At 33.5% G+C, this 23770-nt stretch overlaps 1 protein-coding gene across 1 annotated transcript in view; it reads left to right on the top strand.

Moving 5' to 3' along the window:
• Nucleotides 1–23770, top strand: part of sgip1a (SH3GL interacting endocytic adaptor 1a) — a 96605-nt gene that overhangs the window by 38160 nt on the left and 34675 nt on the right. Inside the window, exons 2-13 of the mRNA XM_009302460.5 lie at nt 807–870; nt 3647–3671; nt 5304–5324; nt 5517–5579; nt 5720–5777; nt 6540–6718; nt 16020–16031; nt 17900–17911; nt 20654–20675; nt 20847–20946; nt 22862–22950; nt 23475–23561. Coding sequence (XP_009300735.1) covers nt 807–870; nt 3647–3671; nt 5304–5324; nt 5517–5579; nt 5720–5777; nt 6540–6718; nt 16020–16031; nt 17900–17911; nt 20654–20675; nt 20847–20946; nt 22862–22950; nt 23475–23561 — 732 coding nt within the window. The remainder of the gene's footprint in view (nt 1–806; nt 871–3646; nt 3672–5303; nt 5325–5516; nt 5580–5719; nt 5778–6539; nt 6719–16019; nt 16032–17899; nt 17912–20653; nt 20676–20846; nt 20947–22861; nt 22951–23474; nt 23562–23770) is intronic.

The raw sequence follows: 23770 nt of genomic DNA, 5'->3' as shown, positions 1-23770 counted from the left end.
GTGTGATACTGCTCATATATAAATATAAATATATTTATTTATTTATTCATTTATTTATTCATTTATTATTTTTATTACTGTCAAGCACACAGTAATTATTTTTTTATTGCTTGTTTCTCTTCCATTTTAGCTCTTTACATTTTTAACTGTAAGAGTTTGTAATTTGTACTTTTTAGAAATTTAAGTTTACATCATCCAGATGCAATATTTAAATCTTGTCTTAGTTCTATATTTATGCATCATTATATATGTATTACTTCTTTTTCCAGATACAGTTCCCTAATGTCCACAATCATTTTAAAACAGTGAATTATTTATGTCATATGGTGAAATCTTAATATATAGCTTAAAAATTCAATATAATTGAGTTTTTCAATATCATATAGTTCTACAGTGATAAAAGGAACAGCATTCTTGTCATACAATTGTGATGCTTAAACAAGAATGAATGATTCTTTTACTTTGTGAATTTGTTAAATGCTAATCCTTTATATCTCTGATCTTGTTGATGCTGAAATCAATTTAGATCCAGCAGTGGAGAGTGTGATTCAATAATGGATTCAGTTCATTCTTTGATCTAAAATGTCATAGCACTATGGACACAAGCCCCTCAAACTGTCTCTTTTTTTCGAATTATCAACTCCCTTATGTTCACACACATAAACACACACAAACACACTCACGTTATCAGTTCATGATGTGTGTGTCTCTGAAGCTATACTATGAAGCTGTAAACTATAGTTTAGACACTGTTTTTTTTTAGCCATAGTAAATCAGAGCACTAATAATCTCTCTGCTCTTTACAGGATTGAAAAAACGCACCAGGAAGGCCTTCGGGATACGGAAGAAAGAAAAGGACACTGACTCTACGTAAGTTTCACTTATTTATAAACCAGTGTTTACCCTATAAGTGATAAGTGTTGTATGATATTTGATATGCAAAAATTTCGAAGACCTCTGTTATGAACGTGGAACAAAGCTTTGCAGAAAATCTATCATATGCCTTCTTGTTGTCTGATTGATAGTGAGGCTTTCAGATTGTCATACACACACGTTTTACTATGAAATGTGAAAGTAAACATAAATACACTTTAAATTGGTGGACATATTTAAATGTAAGCACTTTCTGGACTGAAACTTCAGATTTTCTTGAGTTTTCTTGAGTTCTAAAGTTTTAGACGAGGATTTTGTTTTTTATATATTATTATATGTAATGTAGGCACTTCAAAAATAGATAAGTGTTAGATAATAGTGTTAGGATAATAAAATAAGAGCAACTTTTGTATACATGTAAAATGTATAAATTTGTAAGTGTCAAACAACAAGTTGCAATGAGGAAAGAATCTTCCAGTGGATCATATGTTTTGCTTTACAATAAAAAAGAGCACTTAATCATAAAACAAAGCAATTTATAATCATATTACTAAGACTTTTAAACTTTTAAGGCTCATTGGGAACTGTATTTTAGTCTACATTTTTGTAAAACATTGGTTTGACTGCAGTTTCTAGGAAAAATAAATGCTGTGGGGCAGTATGGCGTCAACAACTTTTTTTCATGTTTATTATATTTACAAGGATATATTATTTAAGAATTAAGGATTGAGTTTTTGCAGTTCGTTACACAACACCAAATAAACACCACAAAAACAACTGAATGATGTCTATTTCAATTTCAATATATATTTTTATCTCACAAAAAGGGACAGTGTACATTAATCAACATTCCTCTAGAACGTAAATGTACCCAAATTAGCCCAAAGATTAGATTTCATTGTTAGTTCCTAGATAATAAACGGCCATAGCAATAAAAATACAATTTTAAACTAGAAACAAAACTCAAATGGACAACAAAAAACAACCACAACAATGACGATAGCAATAACAATAAACCTAGTGTTCTCAATATTTTATTTGTTCAATATGTCTATGATTTGTAATCAAATATATTTGCATTACCTGATAATCTGTCGCCAGTATAGGGATGTAACGTTTCACCCGACTCACGATTCGATACGATTCACGATACTGATCTCACAATATGATTTATTCATGATTTTTTAACAAAATTATTTGAAACAAATTTAAGGTGAAAAGCCTTTTCATTTTTTCTTGAATGCTACATATTTTTTGCAAAATAATAAATTTTCTGCCATAACGAAATTGCAATTTTAAAAACCAATTCCATAAAACAAGAATAATACAAACTAAAGAAGACTCAATAAAATAAACTAACTAAAACTGTGACTGTGCTGGGATTTTACATTTTTAAAAAGAAATATTAGCATCTCTCTGTTTTCTGGCATAAGCTGAGGTCTTTGCACATTTGCAATGTTCCCTGCTGAAAAAAAAAAAAAAACCTTCACTGGGGACTGAGATGGCTGGGGTGGAGAGGTAAGCCTTTCCTAAACCCGAGAGCAGTGTGTACAGAAGTGGTCAAAAGGCCTTTTGCTTCAGGGGACTGGCCACAAAATGATTATAAAATAACTCATTATATAGGATAGAGATAGGTGGTGAACATGATTAGGAAGGTGAATAATTCATATTAAGTGTAATTAGTGTAAGTGTCATTGTGATGCACTTAAGAAGAGATAATCTCGAACATTTTAAATATTCAAAAATAATAAGCAAATTATTAAAATATGCGTAAACTAATTTGAAAAGGAGAGGGTAAAATAATCTAATACTTGCGTTTGTAACAGAACAACTTTTAGTCTAAAAAACATATTTCGCTATAAAAACATTGATGCACCGTGTGATCTTCGTAGCACTCGTCAAAGCAAGCGGAGCTGAGTATTTTCCCATCCACGTGGTTACGGTTAATCGGTACATCTCTAGTCACCAGATAAATGTGTGGTGTACAAGAAAGACATTTATATGAAACTTACAACAAAACTTATGTTAAGCAACACATTTTAGATTACCAAAAATGTAGACTCCTTCCAGTGTTGTCTAAAACGTGCAACAAAATGTACCTAGAGCAACATATTTTATGTTTCACAAAAATGTAGGCTGAAAACATGTATGTTCATTGAGCTTGGGCTGTATTATTGGGTGATAAAGTGTGAAATTATATTTATGTGCTTTTTTTAATGTAAAAAGTCTGCTATGCTGTCATAAAGATCTCCGTAATTTACATCACCAACAATCAGAATTTTATCTTTTGTGCTTTTGAAAAATCTAAAAGATATAAGCTTTATTTTCTTTTACATCTTACTGTGTATGCCATAAAAGTCAAATTTAGCTCAACAAGAAACTTTTCAACAAATTTTCTTTAAAACACTGTAGCTTAAAAAAAACGGATATTTTTTATATGTCAGGCTTTACATACAGTTATTGATCTTTTCAACATGATGTAGTTGAAAACAGTCAACATGATCTTTTCAACATGATGTAGTTCCATGCTGTCTTCTGCCTCCGTGTGTAAAAAGGCTTTAGATAATGCTTGTTATCTATTTATTTATTTATTTGAGAGTGTGTCAGTTTGGAGCTCAACACACATGTGTTTCTGTCCCTTGGAGTGAAGCCTGGCTAATTGCGTCTGTGCTTGTGTTGAGAGAAAAGAGAGGCTTGCATGTTAAGTGGGTATTAAAGACCTCTCTGTCTCTCTCTTTGTCTCTTTCTTTTGTTTATTTTCTCCTGTTTTTAGGGGGTCACCAGACAGAGATGGTGGAGTAAGTACCTCTTAACTGTAGCATCCTTTCAAGTGCCAAATTTACTATAATTTGTATTTTGGAATTTGAATCAACATTTTAATTAGTGCTGGCAAAGTTGATTCATTAACATATGCAGTTAATTAAATATGTTTAGTATTAAGTGCATATGTGTTCAGTTCAGTTCATTCAACTCATTGAGATTTTGGGGAACTGACTGAATAAAATATTCAGAGCTAATTGCAGCTGTTTAGAGCTGCTGTACACGCACACACATAAAAGACCACTCACTTCTCAATAAATAAGGAAATACATTTCCCTGAGCAACTTATCATTAACTGAATAATGAAATAACTGTTTAATGTAAGTAACCACTTAACAAAGTCAGCGGCATATTATAGATGGTATAATCAGTTTTTTTAATTATCATGAAAGAATAAAAAGGTTAAAAATAAATTATATGTAGTGTTGTCAAACAAACAATCGTGATTAATCACATTCAAAATGAAAGTTTAGATTTGCATAATATATTTGTGCGTACCGTGTTTTTAATGTCTATAAATATATGCGTGACTATAATATAAAATGCTTGTTTGTATTTAAATATAAAATATTTACATAAAATACAAATGATATCAAACTATATATGTAAATATATTTCTTTTGTACATTTGTGTATTTTATGCATTGTATGTGTGTGTATTTTTATATTTATACGCTGCACATGTATGTATTATGTAAATACAAACTTTTGTGTTGGATGCAGTTTGACAGCACTAGTATTAACATTCATTCGTTTATTTTCCTTCGGCTTAGACTCTATTTCAGAGGTCGCCACAACGAAATGAAGCGCCAACTATTCCAGTCTTTGTTTTATGCAGTAGATGGCCTTCCAGCTGCAACCCAGAACTGGGAAACACCAGTACACTCTCACATTGATATACGCACATGTATACTACGGCCAGTGTGTGTGTGTGTGTGTGTGTGTGTGTGTGTCAAAACTGCATAATTATTACAAAAAGAAAAACACAGATAATTCACACTTGTGCATAAGCTGTATAATTTAAGAAAGTAATTATGTAACATAGGCAGTTTGTGCATGTAAAAAAGATAGCATTAGAAATAAGCATTAAGTTCCCCTCACTCCTCTACAAGTAAATCCTTTAAATTTAGCTGTATTCAGAATAGAAACTATAAAAAAAGACACTTAAAATAAATGTCAAGCCTAAACAATGTATAAAGTAAAAGTAAAACAAGGGGTGTGTGTGGAAAATGTGCTACACAAACACTGTCATCTTGTGCGTAAATGTGTGTGCTTTGAGCATGTTATGCTTGCTTGATGTTAATTCCATTATGTAAGAAGCTTCGTGTCAGTCCCTCCAGGATTTAGCGAATGCAATGTCTCTTGAGAAAAAAAAAGGAAAAAAGTACAAGATTTTAAAGCATTTTCATAGCAAAACCCAAGAATTGAAGCAAGTAATTTTGTCACAAAATCAGTAAATCCTGTATTATCCTGGAGTGACTAGTCACAGCACATTTGAAATGCTATAAAATGTGAATTATGTTTGGAGAAGTATGTTAAATGTTTGTACATTAGTTCAATAATAAAAATTATCTTTTTATTTTCTGTATTATGGATGATCTTGACACAAGGAACCCCAAGAGATTGAATCGGTACTGACTCTATAGATAGCATAGTCTTGTAGATGAAAGTCTAACGTTGTAGCGGTAGTTTGTAGCTTCTACTCAATAAACACCTGTAGATTCTCAGAGTGACACCCCTAGATAAACCAAAATCGTGGAAATAGAATCTCAATAGGACTGAATTTGAGTTATGATGCTGAGTGTTGTGTTTGATTTGCTCAGCCACAGAAAAAGACCAACGGGGCTCCAAATGGCTTCTACGGGGAGATTGACTGGGACAGATATGTAAGTACATCTTTCAAGAGCCTGGTCATTTTAAGCTAAATGTGATTGGCAGTTCAAGCTACTACATAAATGGCTGTTTAATTAAGATCTACTGTAATAAAGATTAACACCGGTTCTTTTTGGTTCTTTTTTTTTTGCAGAACTCGCCTGAATTAGACGAAGAAGGATACAGCATCAGGCCAGAGGAGGAAGAGGGAGATATCTTTTTATTAAGCAATGGAATATTAGGATTGTATTTATATTTAGTATTTTTTATAATATATATATATATATATATATATATATATATATATATATATATATATGTATATATATATATATATGTATGTATGTATGTATGTATGTATGTATGTGTATATATATATATATATATATATATATATATATATATATATATATATATATATATATATATATATATATATATATATATAATTAATTATTTTTCTAAGACTTTTTAACAGATTTTCTGAATTTTTTTACTGTAATAGCCACAATCTAAACATTATTTTCAATTCTGCTATTAAGCAAATTTTAAACAATAAATAAATATAGCTAAAACAGTTTTAAATATTATATTATATTAATTATATTATTTATTTTTTTGTTTTCAAACATTAAATAATTCAGCTTTTATTTAATTGGAAAATCATAGTTTAGAAAACCATAGTAAAACCATAGTGAAACTTGTCTTTTGAAATGCGTTCCTTTTGATAAAAACAGATTTATTCTAAACAACATTGCATTCTTTCAATTTTAGATTTTATAATAATAATAATAATAATAATAATACCAACAGATCCAGTTTTAAATACTCACCAGCACAAACTGCACTCACATTTGATGTGTGGCAAGTGTTAATTTTAGTCGATTGTTTTTTGTCTTTCCTTAATAAGGTTTGTAAAATGTACAGTGTTGCAATCCTGACAATTTACATCTGACCCCTTAACAACCCTTCACCAGTCTCCAAAGAGAAGACTCACTTTTTCTCGTCCAGCGAGTCTGAAGAAGAGGAGGATCACCGCAAAAAGTTTAAGATCAAAATCAAACCCCTGCCAGCAGACGCTAGCTTTGCGGCTCCCTCGGTAGATGAATTAAAAGCCTCCATAGGCAACATAGCTCTGTCTCCCTCGCCTCTGGTGAGTCCAGCCAATGTTATTCATGCATTACACATCTCATGTCATTTCCTGTCACTTTTCTTTCTAATTATTTGAACAACTCTTACAAAAAACATACTGTAATATTGCTTATAAATTACACTGAGAATGTTTATTATTGGACTGTCAAATTGTTATAATAGGAGTGCACCTATACGCTCACTATTGACCTTACATTGTGCAAAGTTACCATCAAAAATCAGACCAGATTTTGTTCTATGTTTTTCACATTCATAGCAAATGTCCTATTCAGAGCCATTTATGAGTGAACCCCAAAGTGCAAAAAGGGCGACTGATTTGATTTACTTAGCCTTGCAGCACAAAGCACTTTATTATAAAGTATGGAATACAAATATATGGAATATATTTTTTAAAAGAAATATAATCTGATCTGACTTGGTGTCAGTGTTGGGTAAGTTACTTCAAAAAAGAAGGGCCTTCCAGCTGAAACACCAATACACACTCGCATTCAAATACATGCTTTTACACTATGACCAAATTTATTTACCCTGTTCACCTTTAGCACATGTCTTTCAACTGTAGAGGAAACTGGAGCACCCAGATGAAAACCACATGAACACGGGGAGAATATGCAAATTTCACACAGAAATGCCAGCTACCAGCAAGGTTCTTGCTGTGAGGCAACAGTGCTATCCACTGAGCCACCGTGCCGCCCCATAAACACATAGACAACAGAAATTAAAGTCTTTCAATTCTTCAAGAGTCAAGGTTATTGCACACTGAATCTAAACTTTTCGGCCGTAAATTTTGCAAGTAAAAAAAATAAATTCAACCTTTCATTGTGTGTTTCTTGTTCATTGTGTGAAGACACACTGCCTTCGAAAATTTTATTTGTTATAAAAAAATTGCTTTAAGGGGTGTTTACACATTTCAGAGCCACCATACAAGCAAAAAGCTAAATAGAGAATGCCGTCATTTGAGCTACAGATAACTTTTACAAACACAGTGCATAAAATAAAGACAGAATGTGGGAGACAATTGAAAACCCCTATATGCTGGATTCAGTTACTGGTGCACTTCTGCCCTGGTGCTGTTTGGTGTGTGCGTGTCAATACATTTGACGTACTGCCCAAAGACATAATAGAAATATTAGAAATATTATTATAATAGAAAGCATGGTCCACTTTCGGTCCGTAGCTTCAAAACGTCAACGTGGCCACCATCTGTTATGATGTCTATAGTAGCCTACTGCCACTCTCTTATCAGGATTTGTTTACATGAATGTGTGAAGTGTCACAAACAATGTATCAAAATTCTACTGATTTCCTGAAATAAACTGTGCATTTGGGGATAATCATAGCGCATTAATTTCAGACCTCAATATGCAAAGACCTTCAAATTGTGCCTTTTTAGCTTTGTTAAAAGTTTAATAATTAAGAAAAGGTAAACATCAAATCTGTCAAAGTACAAAACATTTCATACATACTAAATATGATTATTCATTGGTTATTGGTTATTAAGTATGTGCAATTGTCAGACAAATGTAACCTTCTTTAGTTGCAAAATAGAACTATTCTTCCAATAAATACTGTTTTTGTACAACAAAAAGTAACTTACTCCTATACAGACCTATCTATTTACAGTATTTAAGGCAAGTACATTATAAGTATCTGAAATTAAATGACCTTAAAATGGAAAGTACTCCGAAGCTTTCCTTTTTTAGTAATACAATTACAGTAGTTACTTTGTAAATAACTACACCCAACACTGTTCTGTCTGAAAATATTTAGGATGACAAATACAGAAAAAAATGCATGCAGAAATTTTTGCTCTCCATGCATGAAGTAGAGAGACAGTTTACACACACTTTGCTTTTCTCTCTGTAAGAAGAGGAAATGGCTTGTTGATGCAGATTTATGTAATTATGATACAGCTATATGTAAGGAGGCTTATGAAATCGAGGAAGTGCTTTAGGTTGTTTATTAACCTTGTCAACTCAATTTTATAGTCACATGATGACAAAAGCCACAATCCAGTCTTGGCTTACAGAACAAATGGCTGTGCTTGTGTATGTCTGTGGTTAATATGAGGCTATCACACTGTGGAGGTTGATTCTGGAGAGAGCAATGAGCAATTCTGATAGAGCTGCTATTCATTTTACAGTCCAAAAAACGCCTACTTGCCATTTCACAAAAAAACGGTTTTGAGTTGTGGAAAGCTATATAGCTTCAGCCAGTTAGTTACATTGTTTTTAATGAGCATTTAATACAATTTTAGGGTGAAAGTCTTGGTTTTTGGGCACTGCATACAGCATTCAGGAGATGAGTATGTCTTTGTGGGCAGAAGCTGTCAGTCATTCTTCGCTGGTTTAAAAAACTGAGATCTCAGTATAATGTTAATATTAACATTAGTTATAGTAAGAAACAAATGTACAAAGAGAGAAACATAATATTTCTAACAACCGGGGTCTTTTGAAGTCAGAATTATTAGCCCCTTTGAATTATTAGCCCCCCTGTTTATTTTTTCAACACATTTCTAAACATAATAGTTTTAATAACTCATTTCTAATAACTGATTTATTTTATATTTGCTATGATGACAGTAAATAATATTTGACTAGATATTTTTCAAGGCACTTCTATACAGCTTAAAGTGACATTTAAAGGCTTAACTAGGTTAATTAGGTTAACTAGGCAAGTTAGGGTAATTGGACAAGTTATTGTATAACAATGGTTTGTGCTGTAGATTATCGGAAAAAAAATATTAGCTTAAAGGGCCTAATAATTTTGACCTTAAAATTGTTTTTTGAAAATTAAAAACTTATTTTATTGTAGCCGAAATAAAACAAATAAGAATTTTTCCAGAAAAAAAAAATATTATCAGACATACTGTGAAAGTTTCCTTGCTCTGTTAAACATAATTTGGGAAATATTAAAAAAAAAATAAGAAAAATCAAAGGGGGGCCAATAATTCTGACTTTAAATGTATATAAGCAATTCAAGTACAAAACATGACAACTGTCTTAAAAAATACATAAGTAAATAAAAATATTAACAGTGACATAATGCTGTAATACTTCTCATTGCATTTATGTCATAATACCTCAGCTATAAATTATTTTCGAATAATGCTTATATCTTCGCTTTAGCCTATGTAACCTGGTGAGCGATAAAACAATGCAGTACCCTAGCACACCCTCGAGTTGTCTGTAATAGTGTTGTCTCACTACTGAAATTTTAAAAACGTCCATTTCCCGCTAAAATTTAAGCACAGCTTATCGCGTTCTTAAACCCCACTGACTTGCCATAGTATTTACCAGTGCTAAACAGAAATAGCAGTGATTGGCCGTATAGGTCATCAGTTCACCACTCTTCATTGATTAAAAACTCACGTTCAAGAACACTGGAGCATTTTAAAGCTGCGAAGATTAGTCGATTCATCAGTGGATCGCTCGTCTGTGTTTGCACTTGGTAAATATTGTGAGGTGCGTTCTGTGATCTGATGACCTTTACGGCCAATCACAGTCATTTCTGTTGAGCATGTGAACACAATGGCAAATTAGCGCTGTTTAAGAACGCCATCAACTGTGCCTTAAATGTTAACGGGAAATGGTTGTTTATTTTACATTTCAGTACTGAAGTTCAGTATCGTGACAAGTTTAATAAGAAAGAATCAGTTCGTTGATTTGAGTTTGATAAATGGCATCTAAAACGTATGTTTAAAAAAGAAAACATTAGCTAACTAGTGCTATCTTCCTTAACTTAGCTGAAACAAGGTCCGATATTCCTTTTTATTTTCACAACATATTCAGAATGGACCTTCGGGTCACTCAGAAGGCGGTAAAATTACAATTTCTGTCACTTTCTCTTCGCTGATAAGATATACAGCCAGGTACACAACATTTCTATGTGACTCCAAGCGATACTTCTGGGTTTCTTCCCACCACAACCTTAATTTCGCTTTTGAAAATGGCTGCAGCATGAAATCAATCTATTGTCCATGCTGTAGACCTACACAGACCTGTTTTTGCAGCAGATCGCCAACCAGAGCGACAGGCAGCTACAAAGTTGCTGCTAGTGTGAATGAGGCATTAGGGTTAGTTTTATGTAGTTATTTGTAATTTAATGTTACTATTATAGTACGTGCATGGAACAAGGATGTGTAACAAGGACACTGTAAAATAAAGTGTTACAGAATATCATACGAATTGCTAAATATTTAGCTTTTGCTGATCCTCAGGTTTAGTAAAATAATTTGATATCTATGAGAATGAAAATAAGAAAAAAAACAGTTTTAAACCTGTATGAGTTTCTTCAGTTTCTTTATATTCAGAAGATATTTTGAGAAATGTTGCCATAGACAGATGATTGTAGCTGTTGAGTTTCGTAGTAGGAAAAATACTATGAATGGGTACTGGTCAACTGGTTGTTTACCAACTTTATTCAAAATATCTTCGATGGTGTGCAATATAAAATAGAAACTCACTGGAACAAATTGAGGGTGAATGAATATAATTGTAATTTTTAGGTAAACTAATTCTTTAAAAAAAAAAGTTCAGCAACATTATCTTACAAAACGGAAGTATTGATTTTAAAAACTTTTTAGTTTGTGAAGTCATCTAAAAGTTTATCTAACAGAGGTCAGTCAGATGAGATATGGCAGAGATGGGTCTTATCTGTCTCCCTGAGAGTGTTGTGGAGTCAGCGTTATCTGAAGTCAGAGTTGTTCGGAGTTTCAGGTGGAGTCTCTGTTCTCTCTCAATAATTCAGTTTGGAAACTGGGCACAATGACTCTACTGCATGAAGCGACAGGCCTACCGAGAGAGCGCAGCCATTCAGACTGAAGCGTATCGCATGAAGAACTAGCATGCTAAATAATTCACACACACACTCTTCTGTCAGTGTGCTCTCAAATCCATTTTTGGGGTCTTGTCAGTCAATCTTACAAAGAACTAAAACTCAGGACCACCTGCTGGGGTATTTCATGTTTTGCTTTGTTCCTGAAATTAATTGGCACTCAGATCGCTCTTTAGCTGCTGTGAAGTAATTATCTTTTCTGGGGTTTTCATTAGCTCATATTCCCAAAGTTAAGTCTGATTCTGCACATCTGTGAATTGCTTTCTAAGTGTGCTCGGTGAATGCTAATCCACATTCAGGCTTTGAAACAGGTTTTTTTTTCCCATGCTGTGGAATGTGGATCATTTATTTATAATATTCATAGTAAAATTTTAGATAGTATTTTCTGAGTGGACAGGCATTTAATTGGTGTTTTTTATTTAATAGATTATAACAGTTCGGGTCTGACATTCTCATGCTGTTACTTTTATAGGGATGTCCCCGAATTGTGATTTTATTAGTTGACTGATAGTTGAGTAAGATTTTTGTTGGAGTGGTTCTGGATTTTTAATTTTTACATTATATTTTTTGAGCCACTGTGTACAGAAGATTATACAAAAGATATAGAAGTTTTTTTTTACTTAAAAATTAACAAATAACTGCAGAAAAGTCTCACTTCGAACAGGATTCGCACTTCATATGCTAATCAGATTAAAAAAGCTAAAAATTGCCTGTTTGAGCATGTTTGGAGCGCAATGTCCTCTCTGGCGCAATGTCCTTCACTGACCTCATGTCAAGAACAACAGGTTTCTTAAAGTTAGGGTGCTGCTGCAGCGATAGATGAGATCAGATATCGAAAGTGGATTTAGAGAGAGGATATATGAGCAATATCACACTCGTAGCAGTGCGATGTGGCTGTATCGGCACTAGTGGGAGGTGTGCGTTGGCACAACAACGCAGGCCGAGTACCTTAGTATCCCACTACTGACCATATACAGCCATATCGCATTGCTACAAGTTTGATATTACGTTCATACAACAGTTCGACGACATAGTCGTACATGTATAAAAAAGAAAATCAAACACAGAGTCTAAAAATCCTTTTGCAAGAGGAATCCACCATTCTTTCACATCTGCAGCTAACATCAAAACATCAGAAACCCTTACTCATTCACCAACGTCACTTTAGAGCTTGAATGATTCTCTAGCGTAATGTCTGAGGTAATGACAAAACAAGTGATTTTGCTCACATTTTAAGATTATAAGGCTGAACAGCATGAAATGCCTTCAGTCTACCGAAATTTCCCAGTATTTCTCGGTTGCAATTGGGACATCACGTACTATGGTATAAATACAGCACTACAACACACAAAAAAGAGAGAATGAGTCATTTACCTGTTTACTAAGGATTTGATCAGCTGTAGCTGGAAATTACCCCCTTTTTCTCTTAGTGTTTATTATGCGGCCTCTATTGCCATCTTGTGGATAAACATTTCTCACTTGCTCTAAGACCGGCAAATGGCCACCGAAACGCTGTCTCTCTGAAATTATAAATATTTTTAAAAAGGCTCTATCCTTATAAATAAACTGCATACTTGCAATCTAAACAACTACATTATCGTCTAAAAAAAGCCTTAATAGAAGGCCTACATTATATTATGCAACAGCAGCATAATATTTGTCAAACTGTAGTGTCCTCTACTTGTCGCTCTATGTGTAGTTTCACATAAGAGTAAAAGATTAGGAGGCTGGACAATTGCGGTTGTTTGCAGAATATTGCACGGCTACCACAAAATCAGATTTAAGAACCAGATAGAACTGTTGTAGAAAGTTTTTTTTTAAATAGTCATAACATTGCTATTTGCATATTAACAGCATTATTAAGAAAAGAAAAATGTCAACACAAACAGAAATTAGCGCTAGTGATAGGTTTGGCTAGCCACTAAAGTAAATAGATTAGCTCTGATCTGCTCATATACTGAATGAACAGCGTGTTGTAAATTTTACAGTGATAATGTAATATACAGCATTTTTACAGTGTATACTAGCATGAACCTTATTTCATAATTTACCTCTGTGAATATTCGACTGAGATATTAGCGGATCAGTCTCCTCCTATATAAGAATCAAATATTCAACTATTTGGGGTCACCCCTATATAAATTGCATAGTATCGATTTTTTTTTTTTTTTTTAAACAGGAAATAAGATGGAATATTACATTCATATTTATATTCATATATTTTAATATTATTTATATTATATACTTTTTTAGTATTCCTTATTGAACACAAAGCTATTACTGTTTATCTGATATACCATATACATCTTTTTAAACAAATATAACATTTTTGTCACTTTTCATAGATTTAAAGCTTTAATTACCGAATGAAGTATTTGTTTCTTAAAGTGAAAAATCGAATTTGCTTTTTAATTTGCATTTAGAACTTATTTTCTAAAATGTTTATTATATTTATTATAATATAAATTATATTATAAAAAATATATATATATTATATTTAATGTCAAATGAAAACCTGAAAAATTTATATTATATATAATGTGAAATCATCCAACATAACAGCTTTGATTTTCTTCACATTTTAACAAAAAATGGCACACTTTTAGCACTTAAAATGACCTCATTGACTCAAATCCACTTTGTCAAGTATATTGGAACGCCTGGCATTCCTTACTTATGAATTAAACATCAGTCACATGCCCATCCTGTGCCATGGCAACCTCTGCGTATTTGTGTAACCATGGTAATGGATTAACCATGAATACTCATCAGAAGAAAGTGTGAGCAAAGGTTGAACAACAGAAACGCTACAATGGAGATAGCTCTCTCTCTCTCTCTCTCTCTCTCTCTCTCTCTCTCTCTCTCTCTCTCTCTCTCTCATTGTTTCAGGGGGATTGTGATAATTCATACACTTGATGTACTTGATCATGTAGTCTGAACAGAAAATATTACATGTAGTCAGCCATTCAGAACACAGCCAGAGATAAATGAAACGGTGGAGTTACAGGCGAGTGAAAACAGACACAAAGGCCCTTGGTTCTTAATATAGCACACCTCGACCAGGTGCTGGCTTCCAGCTGCTATTCATGTTTTATTGATAAGGTTTGCTTCTTTATTAAGCCTCTTGTCTATAGGCAGTCAACCAGCAAGAGGTAATAAAGCTACATGTGTTCTCAAGGCCTGACTGAATGGTAAAATGTAGAAAGATTGATATAAACTAAACAAATGATGTCATTTGATTTTAGAGGAAAGTTTTAGAATGTTAATAGTGGAAAGCAGATTTTAAAGTTTGTTTAAAGGTTGTATCCATTATCGGCAGAATTTAGGTGCCATTAAGTATATTATTGTGTGTAATTGCTGTGCACCTGTATTATACAGTTAAGAAATCTTACTTTGTTTCATTTTATTTTATTTTAAATTGAATTGAATTTTATTTTATTTTTAAAAATGTCTTTATTTTTTTTTTTAAATTCTGCTATTTATATTTTATCTTTATTTTATTTTAAATGTATTTTTATTTATTTTTATTTTATTTTATTCATTTATTTATTTATTTATTTTATGCAGCAAGGACCAAATAAACTGGTCAAATCTGAGAGTCAAGACATTAAACAATTAGACGTTATATATATTTTTAATTCTTACATTTAATATTTCTGTAATAAACACTGTTCTTTAGATTTTAATTATGAAAAATACTGCTGAAAATCAAAATATTACTGCTGCTTGCTGTATTGCTGACCAATTAAATGCAGCGTAAGTTATAATTAAAGACTTTTATAAACATTGTTAAATAAACTTTTTAGTGTTTGTTTTTATTTATTTATTTTATGTTGACTCCATGGAAACAAATCAAAAATCATACGAGCCACACGAGCACTTACTCTAATGAATGATCTTCTCAGTGACCCAAAAATGGAAAATTCTGTCATAATTTTCATTCTTCCTTCTATTGAATTTAAAAGAAGATATTTTGAAGAAAGCAAGAAACCCATAACCATTAACTTCCATAGTATTTGTTTTTCCTGCTTTGAAAGTCAGTCTTCAGCTTTCAGAATTATCTCTTTAAGCTCTTTAGAAATAAAACAAGTTTTACACAAGTACACAGACATGCATACCACTTTTTTCAGTGTAAAGTGATTAAGGTTCCTCTGTTGACTAATTTTATTTGACTGATCTTCTCTCTGACTTATTGCCTTATTAAATGTTACACACATAGTGCTGGAGGCAAAAATCTGTAATCAGCTCAATAAATGACAAAATGTGTTTGCACAGTGTTGCGTCATGCTGTCATCAGTGTTTGTAAACATTTTCTCCATGTCATTCCTCTCAAATTCCATGTAATGTGTTTGTGCATGCTTCCCAGCACAATGCTAATATAGATGATGCTCCTTTTTCCTGTCTCTCTACCTGTCTGTCTCTACGTTTCTTTCCATCTTTTCTCTCTTTCATGCTGGCTGGTATAGAGGAATAGTCCGGTAAGCTGTTTATACATTGTGTGTTCCTATTTCAGAGTGACATCATTTTACGGTTTTATTATTTTGGCATGGTGATGACTGCATGCTTGGTGTTTAAAATTCCAAATAGAACTGATCTACTGTACAGACAGTTTGGTTGTTTTGGCATGGACTGTTGGATATTGATACAGTCTGTAGACAGAGTTGTGCTGATAGTTAAAGGGATAGATCATCTAAAAAATAAAATGAACATTTTCTCCTGATTAACTCACACTCAAGTGGTTCTAATTTTTTTTTCCGTTGCAAAACAAAAAAACAAGATATTCTGAAGAATGTAGTGATCTAGAAGCCATTGACATTTCTTTCTTTTTCTTGCACTTTTCTGGCAAACCAAGTGTTTGTATCTACATGTCGCCTACAAGTAAAGTAAAATCAGACTCATAGTGTGTATTTTAATAGACATATGTGTTCTCTAACATGGACGTTAAACAGAAAAACAGGGTAATCTTTCTAAATCTGTTTATCGGTGCAGGAATACATACTCAATTCAAATTATTTACATTTTCAGTGGCTAAATAATGGATTCTGACCTATGGTAACCTCTGATTGTTTTTTTCAACAGACGTGATTCTCAAAGATTACCTGAATAAGGATGTACAGTAAATAATTTGAACCAACCAATAAAATGTAATTGAGTTAAATATATGAATTTGGGTCTTTAAAGCATATATTACCAAAAACTACTGAACCGCCGCCCAAACACACTCTGGATTTGCTGGACATGGCATGGGTTGTTTTACTGTAGATGAGCTGTGAATTTTTGCATGTTTGTTTCACTTTAACATTATTTGAATAAGTGGACTCTCCATCTTTAATCATCAGCCTTGCTCTTATATTAAAGGATTTGGTCGTTTTTCCGCTCTTGGCTCTGATTGGTGGGGGTGACCTTTGTCTACAGCCTATGGGATTAGATTTTACCACTGGTACATCACCCTATAATAACTGAGAACTCACAAACTAAACTCAGTCTGAACTCAGAGCACTCGTTCCTGGAGGTAATCCAGACATGAGGGAGGGAGAAAGGAGGAAAAAAGGCATATAATGAGGTTAAATTGAAATAAGCAGGAACTGATGTCTAACGCTAAAGTATATGTCAACAGGAAATTCTTGTCCTTTCGCTTCCGTTGGAACTTTAAATTTGGTCTAATAGTGGTGTGCATGACTGCAAATTTGACATATCTGTGAAATCTCTTTGAAGCGAGTAGTACTGTACGTACTTTCTATGCTTTTAGATCTTCTGAAGACTAAACAGTGCTGAGACAAGCAGCACAGCACAGGTGCAACTTTTGGCACTACATGATTTAATACCATTTTTAAGAATCGCTGAAATCCTGAAAAAATGCCTTATAAAGCTGAGTATTTTCTAGTGTGATATGCATGTTACTGCTTATTAAGGAAACAGTTCGCCAAATATCTCGTCATATATCATGTCATTGTTTAGCATTGTGGGACTTATCAAAAGAACTCAGAGAATAGATGCTTTTCAATGAACACAATGACAGAAAAGTATCATAAAATGCATGTACAGTACATACTCTGTCATGTATTTTCAAGCTGTATGATTATTTTATGTGATGAAATTTAATCCAATCGAAATTAAGGTAATTACATCATTACTTTAAATCTCTTAAAAGTCCTACAGTCCCATCAAGTAAAGTGATTAAACAATCTTAAATTCAAAATCACAATTAAAGTATGTCAAAGGTTAACAGAGTGTAACGCACACACTTCCGTTTTGCAACTGGGCTTGCTTTTGATCGATGTCTATATTACTGATTTATCACTTTCTGACCAGGTGTCTCTTCTCTCTTCCTTTTTGCTGGTCACAGAGACGTAGTCCGGTAAGTGCCATTTATGTTATTTTTCTGTCCCCAGTGTTTAAAGCTAGAACTTTTACATGTTGAAGATACCCATTTTTAAATATAATGTGTTCAAAGAGGTTTACTTCCCATGATGGCAATTCCAAGTAGAGATAAAATGTACTTATTTTTTATTTATTTATTTATTTTTTATTATTACAGTTTAATAATCGCTAATCAAAGTAGACATTAGCACTATTTATCACTTTTAATCTCCTGTATTTGACCTTTAAACTTAAATGAAAGGCCCATGTGAATAGAAATGTTCCTTACTCGGGTGCTACAGATCCATGTGATCAAAATTGTTTACTTTGGCAAATGCTTTTTTTATAAATCATTACACAAATAAGAAGGCAGTTATTTTGACCATTTGATAACTGTTAAAAAACAATATATATTATAGTACCCTGACTTGTCCTAAATGTGTGTAATTTATGTTAACATTACAAAACACAAGAGTATTTTTGTCCTGAATGGCCTCAACAGTCAAATTGACAGCATACATTTCAGCATTCGCTTCTTTTACCCGTGCCTTTGAATAAGTGTGGCTCTGCTACTACTACTTTCTGCTAACAAAAACATAACTTTCAGACAGCAAAAACATAAATTTACATCAGACATGGCTATCAAACATATCTACTACATTTTTTTCATGTCGGACAAAGTGAGGTACAATATGCACTTTCGGGGGTCTAGTAACTTGTACACAATTGTAAGCAACACACTATTACAAAAGTGATTGTCTTTTCAGGTTAACGACTTTACAAAATATATTAAAAGACTTTCAAGTTTAATTCTAATTTGTAAGATCTAAATAAATAATTCTTCTCAGACTAATAATAATAAATAATAATTCTCAGAATAATAAATAATAAAGTTTAATTCTATATAAAATATGAAGTCATAAATATATATATAATAGTCAGAATGATTGCTATGGCCATCCTAGTAGTGGTATAATTCTGGTAGTCCCTGTAGTGAGTGCTATAGAGCAAAAATTATTTGTATGAATATTCATCTGAAGAATATTGTCTCACATTGTTCTACAAATAATGCCATTTTGACTTTAAAAGCCTCAAGAATTATGCCGTGTAGCGAGTCTTTTTGTGAATGTTGAAAATCATGATCAAAATGCATGACAAATAAATTAATTGTATCCTAAAAGAAAGAAGCCCAGAAAGAAGTTCCTTCCAAACAAGCTGTCAGTAATTTCAGTTTCAATTCTGTAACCGATCTACATAGATGCAAATTTGAAAAATACCACCTTATGGTGACCACTGGCTGCCCATGAACAACATGCACATCAGATACTTTAATTTGTTCTGTTGTCCACACAATTTTTATGTAGAAATCATACATTGTCAAAACAAATAGCACAACTTATTGACTAAAGCTTTGCTTACATCAGATGAGCATTTTGGTCTATATAATGAGAGCCTTTGCAAAAAAGCAGAATTCAATCATAAAGTGCATGTACTCAACAAATTTACACATTTTCTATAATGAATGATTTTAACACATATGATTATCCATTTTGGGGCATCACGGTGGCTGGTTCAGTAAGCTTTTCTGTGTGGAGTTTGTATGTTCTCCCAGTGTTGGCGTGGGTTTTCTCTGGGTGCTCCAGTTTCCCCCAAAAGTTCAAAGACGTGCTATAGGCGAATTGGGTAAGCTAAATTGTCATGTAGTGTATGTGTGTGAATGAGTGTGTATGGATGTTTCCCAGTGATGGGTTGCAGCTGGAAGGGCGTCTGCTGTGTAAAACATATGCTGGATAAGTTGGCGGTTCATTCCACTGTGGCAACCCCAGATTAATAAAGGAACTAAGCTGAAAAGAAAATAAATGAATGAATGAATGAATGAATGATTGTCCACTATGTTCAGATGCTTAACAGAAACAAACATAAATAGTTGTTATTAAAAATATCCTGCTCAAGTCATGTGTAGTCACTAGTTTTTCCGGTGTGTTATCATCAGACTCATCTGATATGGTTTGATCTAGAAAATTGATTCTGTTGTACAATGACTGTGGATGCTTTCAGAGCTGAAATTCAGAAATGGTTATAACTATCTGGTTTCTTAAAAATGCTATAAGCACCAAGCCAAGCCCAGACTGAGCTATCTGAACAATCAGAGCAGAGTAGGCTCTATTAAATGAAAGGTTAGAAAAAAACAAATCTTCAAACAAGTATATCCAATATCACGTTAATAAAATGCTCAAATCATGTTTCATTTAAACACAGTGAATGGTTACATGTTTTTAACATCATTATTATTGAATAAGTTTGATTCGTTCAAAAATGTGTTGATTTGAAATGTGTATTATAGAACAAAAATGTGGTAGAAGACCTCAAAAACAAAATTAGGAAGCTTTGAAGTAGCATGAAGGAAAACCACTGCTGTGTTCATTTCTTTAAAATTCACTGCCACCGTGGAGAACCTGGTGTAATAACATTTATGTCAGTGTTATTTGTTACTAATGCACCAGTGAGTCAGATATGATTGTTCATCACCTGAGTCAATCATGGGAATCAGCTCTTCTGTCAGCTGAAGCATGCGTTATGAAACAGCAATTTACAGAGCATTAAAGCACTGTCTCTTTCTGAGTTAAACTTACCATTCCCTTGATTAAATTTACCCACAATGCACTCTTTTCACTTGATGCGTGATATGGTGTTATGAGCTTTTAGTCTTATGAATGTTTTGGCCTTCTGTTTGTTTCAGGGGCTGGCAAAAAGAAATCCCTGTAAGTACCCATAATGCGATTAATTCTTGAGATTATTAGTTTGATGTATATTTCTATTCAAATGTGACACTAAATAGTTGCCTGGAATTAAAAAGACTGAATATAGAGATGTGTTTGCATGTGTGTGAGAAGGTGCAATTTAATTGTTCATTTGCTGTTATTTTTTTTTAGGTGATGAAATTGCGCGGCCGAGGCGTGCTGTTCCAGCACCTGCACCAGTTTCTGCCCCTTCCCCAACACCTGCACCCGTGGTCCTTCCAGAGCCTGCTAGGTATCCATACACACATTAAATTCACAAAAATGTAGAAAACTATTTTTTATTTTTTTTGCTTTTCTATATTTTTATGCTTTCTATATACTCTCACCGACCACTTTAATAGGTACACCTGTCCAACTGCTTGTTAACGCAAATTTCTAATCAGCCAATCACATGGCAGCAACTCAATACATTTAGGCATTTAGACATGGTCAAGACGATCTGCTGCAGTTCAAACCGAGCAACACAATAAGGAAGAAATTTATTTTTAAGTGACTTTAAAAGTGGCATGGTTGCTGGTGCCAGACGGGCTGGTCTGAGCATTTCAGAAACTGCTGATCTACTGGGATTTTCACGCACAACTATTTCTAGGGTTTACAGAGAATGGTCCAAAAAAGAGAAAATATTCAGTGAGCGACAGTTCTAAGGGCGCAAATGCCATGGTGATGCCAGACATCAGAGGAGAATGGCCAGACTGGTTCAAGCTGATAGAAAGGCAACAGTAACTCAAATAACCACTTCTTACAACCACAGAAGAGCATTTCTGAACGCACAACACATCCAACCTTGAAGCAGATGGGCTACAGCAACAGAAGACCACACTGGGTGCCACTCCTGCCAGCTAAGAACAGGAAACAGAGGCTACAATTTGCACAGGCTCACCAAAGTAGACAATAGAAGATTGAAAGAACGTTGCCTGGTCTGAGTCTTGATTTTTTTGCTGCAACATTCGGATTGGTAGGTTTAGAATTTGACGTCAGCAACATGAAAGCATGGATCCATCCTGTCTTGTATCAACAGTTCAGGCTGGTGGTGGTGTAATGGTGTGGAGGATATTTTCTTGGCATACTTTGGGCTCAGTAGTACCAATTGAGCATAGTGTCAACGCCACAGCCTACCTGAGTATTGCTGCTGACCATATCCATCTCTTTATGACCACAGTGTACCTATCTTCTGATGACTACTTCCAGCAGGATAATGCACCATGTCATAAAGCACGAATCATCTCAAACTGGTTTCTTGAACATGACAATGAGTTTACTGTACTCAAATAGCCTTCACAGTCACCAGGTCTCAATCCAATACAGCACCTTTGGGATGTGGTGCAACGGGAGTTCGCATCATGGATGTGCAGCTGACAAATCTGCTGCAACTGTGTGATGATATCATGCCAATATGGAGCAACATCTCTAAATATTTCCAGTACCTTGTTGAATCGATTTCACAAAGGATTAAGGCAGTTCTGAAGGCAAAATCCAACCTGGTACTAGTAAGGTGTACCTAAAAAAGTGGCCGGTGAGTGTATATTCTTACAGTTGAAGTCAAAATTATTAAGTGTGATCTTTTTTTTTTTCTTTTTCAAATATTTGCCAAATTATATTTAGCAGACATTTTTCTATATAAAAAAAAAACTTTTTTTTCATCTGGGAAAGTCTTATTTGTTTTATTTTGGCTAATATAAATTCATTTTAGTTTTTTAAAACCATTTTAGGGTCAATATATATATAATATATATATAATAACAAAAGCTGTAATTTATCCATTCTATTCAGCACTATGCAGCCAAATGTAATTTACTCAAAACGCCATGTACAAAAAAAATATATATATACCAAGATAAACTCATTAGGGTATTTCATGATAAGATGGAGAAAACTGAAATGAGCGTGAGCAACAAACCAGTCGTCAGATAATCATAAAAAGTGTAATGCAAAAAGCAAAAAAAAAAAAACATGAAATGAACAGACATGGTAAACTAACTAATATTTTAAAATGAAAATCATAAAACATAAAATGTGTATCTAAGCCTTGTATCTTGTATTTAAGTCTAAATTAAATACGTCAGACAATTTGAGAGCTGCAGCCTGGATGTGAGTGCTCTGCATCCGTGTGAGTCATGCAAATCTGCCTTAATTCTCCTCCATTTCAGTAATAAGAAATCTCCAGTGCCAGAGGATACAACAGCCTTATTCGGCCCTCCGCTGGAAACAGCCTTTGATGAGCAGAAGACCAGTGAAGGTACAGTAAATCTCCATATCTTTACAATTTACTGCTGCTTGTATATGTTGTCATTTGTAGGATTTTAAACTTACTAAATTTCTAAACTTTCACAAATCCAATACAATCTGATCACAGTCCAGATCAAAAGTCTTCACTTCATTCACTTGAAAAAAAAAGTCATTTTTCTGTGTCATATATACAGTAGTATGTCTTCGGGGGCTCACAGAGGGTAAAAAGATGGCACTTATATTTCAGCTATTCAGTATTTAAAGTGTTGTTTATATGTGTTTACTGTTTACCAAATTTAAGCTTTATGTACCTTGACATATAAAAGTTCATAGTGCTCACTTGTTGTGTCGCTACCTACTCAATTCCATTTGCAGTAAATGTTATTAAAGGAATTCGATTTATAGGCCATTTATGATAGAAATTGGGACACTGGAGATAAACTTGCATGGTGATTCCTTCCTCTCTGTGAGTCACAAAGCTGTTAACTCTGCTCCCCATCAACTGTCTATATCATGTCCTCTTCCATAAATTAGAGGTGATAGAGGAACCTGAGGTTTGGGGTGCACCCCTGCCTGAACAACACCTAGACTCCTCTCTGGCAAGACCTTTTCCTACAGGAAGTAAGTCTTTGCTTGTGTGGCATGATTGCCATCATCCTGGTATCATAAACCCATATTTCCCAAAATGGTGAACGGTCGTCTGAGTGGAAAAATCATGATTACCTCCAGATTTTATTTTAATACCTTTCCCTTCGGCAGTCTCCATTAACCTACTAATTTCTCAAGTCATTAGCCAGGAAAACAATCAAAATCCTAAGAGTCATCCAGCT

This window comes from Danio rerio, chromosome 6 (genome assembly GCF_049306965.1).
Source record: "Danio rerio strain Tuebingen ecotype United States chromosome 6, GRCz12tu, whole genome shotgun sequence".
NCBI classification, from domain to species: Eukaryota; Metazoa; Chordata; class Actinopteri; order Cypriniformes; family Danionidae; genus Danio; species Danio rerio.
The sequence above is the reverse complement of the archived record's forward strand: the minus strand, read 5'-3'. Positions and strand labels throughout refer to the sequence as shown.